Genomic DNA, 12,716 nt, shown 5'->3' on the forward strand with positions numbered 1-12,716 from the left:
TAAATGCAAATATCTGTAAACTAGATTTACTTTTATTCCAATAACCAAAACATTAATAAGCATGTTAATATTTGCAAAGTGTGCTGAGTCACTCTTGGTGTAAAGGTGTGTCCCGATTCAGGTGCTGCATCATTCAGAGGACGTGGCCTATAAGGCAAGTCCTTCGAAGGCTGTGTCGACCCTCGAAGGCTGAACCGAAATGAGACCGTCAAAACTGCGGCTAGTATCAGCGACTGTTTGCAGGTCCAGACTCCTTAGGCAAAGCGTGTAGAAACAATCCTTTCAGGGCTTATTAAGAAGGTTTGTTCAGCCATGGAGAGTTAATGAAGGTCAAGAGGACAGTTCTGCACCTCCAGCATGCTCCTCATCTGGGTAGCAAATGAAGTCCCATCTGGAAGCTTCTTTGCTGTTCGTATCTTGCTTGGCACTGTGTTTCGCAGTGGGGTGATTTTGAAAAAGTATCTCTATAAACATAGTATGCAAAAGCATGGATACACAAAGTCATCCAAAATGGCTTAGAGAGTAAATGGAGAACGCCAACTCCAAAATACTTTCTCCGTATAAACAATCATAATGAATTTTCCGACCAGCTCTCTGGGCAAACGTTGGTTATTCGGCAGTGGTTATTTATCATTATTTTCTCATATATGATGGCAAATTAATACTGCTTTACTTTATCAATCAACACCAGCATTCTCAGACTGTTAGGTCTGTTTTTCTTCTTCAACTCATCACTTTAAAAACTAAACCGTTTAGCTGTGACTCTCCACGATTTGGGAGCATGCACATGAGCATAGCTGAAAAAGTTTCGTTTTGATTACGCTGTAATTTGGACCGGTCATCGATAGGGAGATAAAGCTGTCTGCCCAGCCAGTTTTACCGCAATTACAAAACTCTGTAATTCACAGATGCCTTCTGAACTAAGCAGAGAGCGACGCTCAGTGTTTTCCAGCTGGCAGCCTGCAGGTATATTAGGGTTTGGACAGCGTGTTCTGGTTCATTATGGGCTTTGTTTTCGTTTAAGCTTCCATTCAAAGACATTAAAATGGATGAGCCATATACAGTTCAGAGCTTTATTCCGTTTCATTACTGCTGAAAGATGCGGCTGCTCTGATACCCATGACTGACACATCTCTTCATCTTTTTGCTTGTCTATACTGGTGTGCATGTGTGTGTGCACATGTGTATTTAGCTCTTTGTGGGGACCCAAGTGCTCATTAGCACATTCGAAGGGGCAGCCGCTATCACTCAAGCCTCATCTGATATGAAACTTGCCAGTTTAACGCTAGAAAGGCAGAAATGGTCAATTTGACCATGTTGAAATTTTATCATTTTGAGAAAATAACCCCCCCATATCTACGTTTTATTAAATTAGTGCAGAGTTTTTTTCTGATATATATTGTTATGTGGTATTTCTATATTGTAAGGCCATTAACGGTCATTTATACCACACACATTAGACTGCTTTTGTTTCCATAAGCTGGCTCCTTTTTCCACCTGTTCTAGGGAGTTGGACATGATTTGGGCAGCAGTTATTCAATAGCCTACACTCTCAGAAATAAAGGAAGTAAATTGTGACTGGGCAGTCCCCCTCTTGTCACAGGGGTGGTACCCTCAAGAGTACATCTCAGTAACTTTAATCAGGGAACATAACTGTACCACAATCCACTGAAGTTATATTTTCTAAGTTGTACTGACTCCACACACCCCGTCTCGTCTCCAGGCTTTTAATTGTTCTGTTTTAATACATTAGGTAATGAAATGGTACAAATACGTACTTTTCACCTGGAAAAACTTAGTTAAGAGTCACAATTAAGCCTGAAAACCACTGCTGTACCTTTGAGGGAACATTTACATTGTTTGTACCTTGATGAACGTAAAATGTCCCTGCACAGAACCTTTATTTCCAACAGTGTAGCTGCTTTATCTGAGTTAACTCACAAAATATCATTACAAAGTATGATCCACAATACAATAAATCAGTAGCAATAGAATCAAATAGACAAGAGACTACAGATTATGACATACAAGCCCATCAGGTGGGGATTGGGGTGCTCTATCTGGACGATGAGACAGGAACACTCGGGCAGTGACAAGACAAGTCAAAGTTTATTTAGATAGCGCTTTTCACAACAGGCGTTATCACAAAGCAGCTTTACAGAACAATCTGTGTCCAGGCTCGCGTGACCAACCCAATGGAAAACAACCCTAAGAGCAAGATGAAGAAACCTTGAGAGGAACCAAGACTCAGAAAGGGAACCCACCCTCCTCTGGTCGACACTGGATAGCAAAACAATAACACAACAGCAAAATGAGAATAGTTTTAACATTAGCAAAGATACGGAAAAGCAATGGCTGTAATTAAATAGTTCGAGTCTGCAGCAGCAGCAGCATCAGGAGGGTCAGTTCATGCAGGTGAGGTTGTACAGCAGGAAGCTCCATGGTGGTCAAACTGTTCCAGAAAGCTGGCAACCAGAGGGCATCAGAGGAGAGAGCGAGGGGCCGAAGATGGCTAAGCCCCGTCAAAGGAAGCATCACTTTTTTACCACAACCTGGTTCTTTCCCGGTCTCATCTACTCCTGCCTGTGAGCCCACATGCTGTGCAGTTTGCCACAGAATGATCTGTTATTAATTCATTTCATTCTGGTAAATAACATTGAAGTATACAATATCATTTAAATAACATATTTGTTGGTTTTAGTTCATTTCAAGCAGTTTATACAAGACTTCCTATGACGATCGATTAAACCATTTGGCAAAGTAATATAAAAAAGCTGCCACAATGCAACAGAAGCATTACTTTTATGTTTTATAATTTGTTTTGTTCACACATAGAAGGTGTCTGTTTGAAACCCAATGCTTTTTTACAGAAAAAACACAATTCAGATTATTTGTGTTACCTATGTTTTGTCATACTAGTAATAGACCTCATTAAGTAATTCATAAATAGTTAAATCAAGAATAAAAATGTTATGTGATGTCCAGACATTTGTTATGGCATATCCCCAGAAAAATGTTCTCTGATGTAGTATTAAGTAATTAAAGTAATTGAGTAATTAAGTAATTGTTCTTTGGTGTAGTATTAAGTAATTAAAATGACTTATGGCCATTCTGGTAGTTGGAATTCCCTCTTTTCCAGTGTTAACCCAGTTTTTTCCTTTGTACTTCTGGGATCACATATCAATTGGTCGATAATTATCAGTGGCCACCATGAAATTGACGGTTTTGTTTAATTTAGCATTTTTATGTTTTTATTTTGTACATATGAAATTTCAGCTCTTTGACCGAAACTCCAGGTTCCTGAAACTTTGATGCCTTTTTTAATAAATAGTGGTGGAAGAAGACGAAGAAAATGTAGATTTGTCGAGTAGCTGCAGTGAAGTTATCATTGTTCTATTAGCCAATCCAACTCAAAGACACTGAGTAACAGCCCGTTCTGCTAAAGAAGCTAATCTAGTGACTCACTCAGGAGCTCAGAGCGCTCAGTGGACGTGAACAAACCACAGGAGGTCCGGTGACCTCTGATGCGAAAGATGCCATCACTGTTCATGTGTTTTTAAATTTGTTTCTTTTTTTGTGTACGCTGCTGTGAAAAAGTATTTGCCCCCTTCTGTTTGCAATGCAAAATTTAAACCTACAATTTTTTTAAATGATCATTTTATTTATTGAAGGAACAAAAAAGGTGACATTTTTGCAGTTTCTGTGTTGATAAGTTTATATGTGAAAAACTAATGGCAGCCCAGTGCTTCCTATAACCTCATATCACTGTGGAGGTTACTTGGTTACAAGTTATCATGTTTTTCTATGTCTTAAAATCTTTTCCTCCTTTCTGTTTCTTCTCTGCGGTTAATCGAGCGTCACTTCATGAACTCAAATACTTGAATATCAATGGTTGTGTAAGTGAGTGGAAATTCACAGGAATACAGGACTCTGTGTAGGTGTGAGTTTGTTTGCGTGAATGTCTCTTCCTTTGTGCTTCATGGTGAGGATAAAGGCTGTCCTGGCAAACCTAAAGAGGCAGTCTGGTGTGGCCCTCAGTACATCTCTCTCTCTCTCTCTCTCTCTCTCTCTCTCTGTCTCTTAACAATGTATTTCATTTTATTTTGTCATGCATCTCTCTCTCTCTCTGTCTTTTTAATAATAACTTAATATTTAAAAATAATTTAATAATATGTAACTTCTCTTTCTTTCTCTTTCTGTTTCTCCACCCCTCTCTCCTCTCTTTTTCTTTCTCTCTCTTTCTCTCTTATCTCTTTTTCGCACACTCTATGTATCTCTCCCTTTCTCGCTCTCTCTCTCTCTCTCTATGTATTTCTTTCTCTCTCTCTCTCTATGGGTATCTGTCGCTCTCTCTTTCACATGTATGTACACTCTCTTCCTCGTTCTCTCTCTCTTGCGCTCTTGTTTCTCTCTGTCCGCCTTCATTCTCCATCTCACTGCGCCATTTTCTCATTCATAACCGTTTCATATTTATTTTCACTCTCCCTCCCTTTCCCTCATCCCACCCCCCTTCCCCCCAATCCCTCCTCATTAGCAGTCAGCTCCTGTCCCGGACTCACTTTGTGTTTTAACCGCTGGGGAGACCTTCGCTTATGCGCCCCGCCGAGGCCTCCCCCACCTCCCTCTCCCCCTCCCTCTGCACTCTTTCTCTCTCTGCCAAGTATTTATGTGTTGATTTAGTCATGCCACACTTTAGCCAATTTGAGAAACAGGCCGTTTGCAGTCGCTTGATTTTCTCCGTTCGGCTGTGCGGTTTTAACCAGCGGTGGCTGTCTGGAGGGAGCCTCTCTAAATGAAGTTCTCTCTCACTCTCTCTCTGTTTCTATCCCTCTCTCTCTCTCTCACTCTGGCTCTCTCTCTCATGCTCTCTCTCTCTTTCTGTCTCTATCTCTCTCTCTCAATGTCTGTCTGTCTCTATCTCTCTCTTTCACTCTGTCTGCCTCTCTCTCACTCCGTCTGTCTCTCTCTATCTCTCACTCTATCTCTGTCTGTCTTTCTCTCAGTCTCTTTCTTTCAGTCTCTCTCGCTCAATCTCTCACTTACTATCTCTCTCTTTCAGCCCTCTCTCTCTCTCTCTCTCTCTCTCTCTCTCTCTCTCTCTCTCTCTCTCTGTTCCCTCAGGGCTGATGGCACACTCGTAATTTCTCTCCGTTGGGACTTTGACTGCGAGATGGATTATTTCCGCTTGAACTCAGACGCGGAGTTGGATCAGGCCACTAGTCCATTCAGTGTCAATATTAAAATGATAAGTTGACGCAGCAAAGCAGCTCGAAACAGCACAAGTTGTTTGTGTGATCGAGCAGTTTTAGGCCAGAGTCCTGCTTTCCTCTCAAACAGTTACTCAGACTGTGCTACACTTTGACTGCAGTGTGTTTGTAGTATTGCAGGAAAACGGCAGTGCGTATTTAACTGAACAGCAGGCTGCCTTTCTCCCTGCACAGATTCCTGAACATTTTTTAAATTACTGACAGGAGAGCACGACCGATGTGAAAAATTTCTCACCAATACTGATCCTAATTTTAAGGAGTTAAAATTTCAGATAACCAATAATCTCAGCTATAACTGTATATAGTCACAAATCAATCTGACTGCAACTGCTCACCCAGTGCTTTACTGACTGATATCACTGTTAGTTGGCAAACACTGCATAATATATATATATATATATATAGCACCATAATTCTCGCACAGGTCGCATTTTGCAGAGGCTGCATTTTATGTGTTTTATTCTCAATATGTTAAATTAAATCCATATATATATATATACTCACAAAGTTCAATGATTTTTTTATCTTTGATTGTTGTTCAAAATAGCAGCACATTCCTGAATGTAGCTTTCTTATGTAACTACAGGTGGCACTTCATCTCTTCTGATACCAGTACAGATATTGCAACATTAAATAGCGTCTGATATCAATCTGCTGTCATTTTTAAATCTACTAAGCCTAAATTAAGCATTTCACCTAAGAAGAGCACCTAAAAGTAGGCTCATCATGCTCAAACTACTCAAACATCACATCACTCAGTGTGAGTGTGTGCAGTTTCAGGACAGATTTCGTTACAGGACTGGATCAGATTCATTTTTTCCCTCCAATATCCAATCCTGCATTTTCTGCTGATATTGGCCCAATAGTGACACCTGGCATTAGATACACGTACTGCCACACTAAATTCATTAGTATAGTGATTTAGTGGCTGCGTTTGTCTTGACAAAGTTTCCCCAAAAGGCATCTGGCTCTAGTATAAGTTCACTAAACACATAACTAGAGCTTATGAATCCTGCCTCAGCATGAAGCAATATTTGTTCTGGTTGGCTAGATTGGGATTTGAAAGTTTTCTCTAAACTCCATGTGATGCTACAAAGCTCGACAATACAACTGCCTGAAAATCTAAGCTAATGCTTTTGAGATGCAGTACAAATATTTTGAATATTTTTGGAAATTTGGAAGTAATACTATAACTGTAGGTGCATAGGGTTCTTCTCAAAGATGGAGTATCTGGAACATTTGTCTGTTTAGGTTTCACCAAACATGATTCTGACAGCTGGGTGCTCAGCTGAAGTCTTTTCGTGCACGTCTTCAGGCATGAGTCATCGATTAGGATTGTCTCAGAAATATCTATAAATAACTGAAACAGGGCAAAATCAAGTGCACATAAGCCTTATTATTCATCCTCGTCATGTGAGCAAAGAGCTTTTTCATCATGAGTGTGTACTGTCTTTAATAGCTTATAGACCTTTGGATATTTGTAGTGGTCTGTGGTCAAATGAGTATTTGCTAGTGGTCACAAATGACATGTTTTGTTGAAGTCCTCTACAGAGAACACACTTAAATAAGACATTTTTCTGAAAATTTATTGCACAGTTTCCATTTATTTGCTTGTTATTTAGTTGAACATGTTGAAAAAAAAAACATGAAATATAAAACGTGCCATAATTTTTTGCACACTTTATATTTTATGTTATTTTTTTACCCAATATGTTAACTTTTGCAAACAAACAGCATTGAAATGTGCTCTTTGTAGAGGATGTGGTAACTTATTTTTTCACAAAATTTTAGTGTGTGAGGGGAGAAATGTGTCCAAAATTATGGCCACTTGTTTCAAAAAAGAAAACACTGCCCCAGGAGGAGGAACAGTGAATAATTCCCTTTTGGGAGTCGGCAGATACTGAAATAGGACGGACAGAAAAGCACTGAAAATCCAATGTGTACTTTTTCTCACTTAAAAAATCAACAGAATGTATTTTGATTAGTGGGTTCACAAACTTTACAACTGTAACTAACAAACCTAGCTAGCTATGCTAAAGCTTCAGCCTTGAAGATCATGACAAATGTAAACAGTTTTGGGCTCCTGAGTGGCCCTGTCATCAGGTGATCGAAAGTTCGATCTCTGGTGATGCTACAGCCATCAGTGGCTGGGAGTGAGCACAATTGGCCTCGCTGTCTGGGTGGGTAGAGGGTCTCCCACTCCCTCATCACCTAGCGTGATGCTAGTCAGCGCAGGCATCTGTTAGCTGACGTAACAGATCAGCTGGTAGGTTTGTCCAATGGCGTTGCGTGAGCGGCGGTTCGAAAAGATGTGGTGGCGCTTCACAGGTGGAAGTCTGTGCTCTTAGTGCTGGTGGTATTGTGTGATTGGGGGAGTCCTAACTAGTAGGTGAAACTGGATATGACTAAATTGGGGAAGAAAAAAAAAATCTATTATCATTTGTAAAATACTGTATTTTATTTAAAATATAAACTGACTATTCTGAATTAAATTCAAATATAAATAAATGAATACACTGGGGGCTCCTGAGTCTTGCAACCTCTCTTTGGTCCAATCATCGAGAGGTTGGCAAGTTCGATCCCCAGCGATGCCACAGCCAACCGTCGCCAGATTTCCGTAAGAGCATAACTGGCCATAATTGGCCTAAAGATGTTCCAATATTGGTAGTTTTAAAAGATGTGGTAGTTCTTCAGAAATCTCAGAGCAGGCACATGTTAGCCATCACCCTCTCGGCTTGGTAGCACTGTGTGATGAGGAGGCCAGGCTAGCAGGTGAAAATGGAATTGGACACGACTGAAATACATGTTATTTTAGATCAGAATGTGTGGGGATGATGAGCATATGTTCCAGGGACAAAATGCCTGCATGCCGTTAATTGCAGACCAACACTATAGAGGATGCTCAGCTCTCACAGCAGCTCTGTTTCTCAGTGTGATATACGCTGTGTAGTGGAATTTATTAGATTCATATTTAATTAGGTGTTATAATCTCTCTACTGGCCGTGGTCAGTCTGAGTTCGCTTGTCAGCTGCCCCTCTCTCTCTCTCTCTCTCTCTCTCTCTCTCTCTCTTTTGCTCACTGCCTTAACAGACAAAAAGCACACGCATCCTGTCCTAATGATCGTTGGCTATGGGATTGTATTAACACCCACTCACACTTTCTGCAGGCTGTTGTTTATCAAAACCCATTTGTCTGATTCAGGCCATCTCAGTGAGCAACATCAGACGTTTTACTGCGGTCATTTATCGGGCCGTCTGGATGAGAAATTGTCTAGGAGTGTTGTGTCGCCAGATTACGAAATCTGAAATCTTGCTTTTCTGTGCTTGAGTGAAAGCAGAAACATCCCTGGTAAAATATGATTCCAGGAAAAGTAAAAATGTTCCATGTATATATTTATAAAGTTGAAGTGTGAAAGTGGCTTTTATTTATCAAAGTTAAAAGACCGGTGAGTTCATTTAAAAACTCTAAAGTTCCAAACAGCTCCCTGTAATAAAAATTATTCATCAAAATAATAACATAATTTTTAATATACCTCGCAGTACTTTACCTTTGACAGTTTAGTACATTCAGAAGCAGGAGCTACTTTATTTGAACTCGTTTTCAAGTTTTCAAGAGTGTGTCTGCATTTTGTATTTGACTGTATATTTTACTGCATTTTGGGTTGACTGATATTTCAAATGTACATAGAATGAGTAGAATGTGCTGCTGGGCCACTGTGCAAAAATACCTGCATTATATACAGTTAACTGCATTTGTTACCCTCTGCAAACAACTATTGTGTTAGTCTGTTATACTAAACCATCTAAGCCATATAGATGTAGTTAGATATTACATAGATATAGTCTATAGTTTTATAAATGATTATATTTGTACATATTGGCACCCTTTTGTGCTACAAAGTGCATCTATATGTTAAAAAATGGACAAAGAGTATAGGTGTACTGAATGAAGTGATCGGTCATTACGTGTGTGTGTATATATATATATATATATATATATATATATATATATATATAGTAAAAGTGTTTGTTTTCTTTCTTTACATTTAGTATTATATATATATATATATATATATTATGTATGTATATATATATATATATATATATATATACACACACATATTATACTAAATGTGAAAGAATTTTTCGAAACAAACACTTTTACTTCAATTCAAATCATAATATATCTGAATTCAGAGTGAGAAATAATCAAAATGCTATCAGTTAACTTACGCTATCTCTAGCTATACCTGGGATGTGTAATGATTAATACATGTTATGACATATATAGCACTGTAGAGCACTGAATATGAAGGGTCTAATGTATACATCTGCTGTGTGTGTTCCTCAGCTATTGGACGGACCCTCATCCCTCGTTACTTCAGCACGGTGTTTGAAGGAGGAGTGACGGACCTGTACTACATCCTCAAACACTCCAAAGAGTCCTTCCACAACTCCTGCATCACTGTGGACTGTGACCAGTGCACCATGGTCACCCAGCACGGCAAGCCCATGTTCACCAAGGTAACAGATTGTGTGTGGGAAGAGTGTGTGTGGATGTGTGGACATGTCTTAGCACTGGGCTATACAGACTAAAAAATAATTCAACCTTATGTAGAAGTAACAATAACTAAATTTAAGGTGAATTCTGCTGATTTCTCTAAATGAAATTTTTACGATGTAAACAAGATCATTGAATGGTTTGATGCAAACTAGAGCTGGACGAAATGGCAAAAATATAATACTGCGATACTTCAAGAAACTTTCACAGTACGTCTGATCAGTTGGAACAGAGAAAAAAAACAGAAGTGCTACATTTTTAAAAATACTGTCAAAAACTGTGAACATAATGATTTTTATTCAGTTTTTGTCGTACTTTGCTGCAGTCCAGGAACTAATTTTGCTCTCTTTATAATGAAACATGCAGTTGGCCAGTGTTCTAGAAGCACTGACAATATCAACGCTATGTATAGAAAAGCATATTGAATTGTATTCTAACATAATTTATCACAATAATGATATGTATTGTCTCATTGCCCAGCCCTAATGTGAACCACTTAGTTCTACTGAAACTTGTCAAGTCAAACTTATTCACACATCTAAAGAGTTTAATGCCTCTAAAATCTCATTCACAGAAAGTTATTACGTGAAATGGTTACGAATATCGTAGCTGTCCCAAGAAAACCATGTATCTCCATTTTTTTTTCTACATCATTTCAACACACCAACTGTCCTTTACATTGTGTAAAAATGTCTTGATGAAAGGACCAATAGAAATGCTCTAAAATCACTTAGAATAAAATCTCTTTCCATTGACTTACATTGTAAGGTAAGAGTGTTTTTGTCTTCTCCTGTAAAGTTACTATTTTGAACAGCAGCAATATGTTTCCTGATGCCTGAGACATTATTTTGCATGATAGTTTTGAGAGAAAGTTTTGGCTTAAAATGTATTTTTTAGTATCACTTATTGCAACAAGGGAGTTGTAAGGCAAAATAGTACCCAAAGAAAACTTGTAGGTTCACATAGGTTTACTGGCCATTTTGGACAGTAAATAAATAGGTATAATTACACTGCAAACCACAGTTTGAGTCAGTATGTTTGCCTACAATGAGAGTCAGTATGTTTTCCTGCTATGAACCATTTCACATCAAACCACTCTGAATGACTTTTTATTTACGATGACTGAATTATAGAGAAATTTCAAAAAAATCTCCTGGCCAGAACCCAGCAGCATATATGGATATTGCTATATATTGTGATTGCAAGACTCATGCAATATAAAAAAAGCTCTGAGTAAACTGTATGTCCAAAGGTTTGTATACACCTGCTCCTCCAGTGTTTCTTCTGAAATCGATGGTATCAATGCTGCAGTAAAAGCCTCTACTTTTCTGACTAGGCTACATGTTGGAACATTGCTGTGAGGATTTGATTGAGCATTAGTGAGGTCAGGTACTAATGTTGGATGATCAGTTCTGGATCACACCAACTCATCCCGAAGGGATTGGAGCTCCATCCCTCCAGAGAATGCAGTTCCTTTGCTTATCAGCCCAGTGCTGGGGGGGGGTTTATACCCCTCCAGCTGACACTTTGCATTGGGCGCGATGACCTTAGGCTCATGTGCAGCTGCTCCAGAGCATCCAATTCTATTAGTCAGTGCTTCCTCTATGGAGATTACAAAAGCTGTGTGTATGCGATTAGTTTCTAAATATACACAGCACTGTGCAAAAGTCAGAGACCACCCTTTATTTATTTAATTTCTCATCAAAAGACCATAAAGTACAAGCTCTTAATTTTTCAGAAGATATTTCTGAGCAGATTAGATGAGATGGGATTTCTGAGGAGATCAGATAAGATAGATAAGATAATCCACTTGCATCAGAAAGGGGAAAGTCAAAGGACAATAAGTGAAAAAATAAGGGTGTCTTAAACTGCAGTTCAAAAAATGAAAAAAGCAGAAAAAATTGGACTCCTAACAACCTGGTAGACCACCACAACTGCCCCCATCAGACAAACAGCACTTAAAGCTTTCGTCTTTGAGAGAGAGGAGAAAATCAAGCTGCTTCAGATCTGAAAACATCCACAGGTGTTTCTGTCCATCCTTCCACTGTGAGAAGACAACTCAGTGCTATGGGTCTGAAAGGATGTGTAGCTGTCAAGAAGCTGTGAATCAAACAAAGCTGCTTGTGTTCTCAGAACAATGGACTGACCACCCCAGAGTCCAGATATTTTCTGTTAAATATATGTTTTGTGCCCTGAACAATGAATAACTTGTACTTAATGGTCATTTTATTATTATTATTATTTTTATCATTATTATTATTATTATTATTATTATTTTGACCAGAAGCGTGGTCTCTGACGTTTGTACTGCACTGTTAATTTATGTTGCGTGCCTTAATTTGACCACAATAATGAGTAAATAAATGAATGAATGAATGAAGGAACAGAGCTGGAGGGCTGCAATAAAATGCCGAATGGAGTCGTCCATGAAGAAGCCAATTATTTGTTTGTGTACAAACCTGTATCTGTGTATTTGCGTTTGTCCATCTGTGTGTTTGTGTTTGTGTGGATGTGTGCTCTGTTTTCTGTGTAGCGGCTGCGCGAGCGTTAAAGACGCGTGCTGGCTGTTGTTCCCCCGGATCAGCCAGTGTGAGTGTGGGAGACACAGTAAACAAAGCAATACATCAAACAAGCACAGCAACACGACACATACAATCATTCCCCGCCTTAATCACTTCCATTATTCTATATTTGTTTATTGTCGAGAGTCATTAGGAATCCCACAGTGAAATGTCTCATGCGCAGAGCCTTCCAAAGCTTCACCTCATTCGCTTTATTCTGTGGCTTTATTCATCTGAAACATGCCGCTAACCTCTCCCCTCTACTCCTTTGGCAAGAGGCATGTTTTCAGCCAGACCCTTTCAATATTTCAAGAGCAAATATGAAAAA

General features: G+C 39.0%; 1 protein-coding gene across 2 annotated transcripts in view; it reads left to right on the forward strand.

The window, feature by feature from the left end:
- The window catches only part of ldb2a (LIM domain binding 2a), a 113,144-nt gene that overhangs the window by 58,691 nt on the left and 41,737 nt on the right, over positions 1–12,716 (forward strand). For both annotated transcript variants that reach the window (XM_036568784.1, XM_036568785.1), the window contains exon 3: positions 9,618–9,790. In XM_036568784.1, the coding sequence (XP_036424677.1) occupies positions 9,618–9,790 (173 nt within the window). The remainder of the gene's footprint in view (positions 1–9,617; positions 9,791–12,716) is intronic.

This window comes from Colossoma macropomum, unplaced genomic scaffold (genome assembly GCF_904425465.1).
Source record: "Colossoma macropomum unplaced genomic scaffold, Colossoma_macropomum, whole genome shotgun sequence".
Lineage (NCBI taxonomy): Eukaryota > Metazoa > Chordata > Actinopteri > Characiformes > Serrasalmidae > Colossoma > Colossoma macropomum.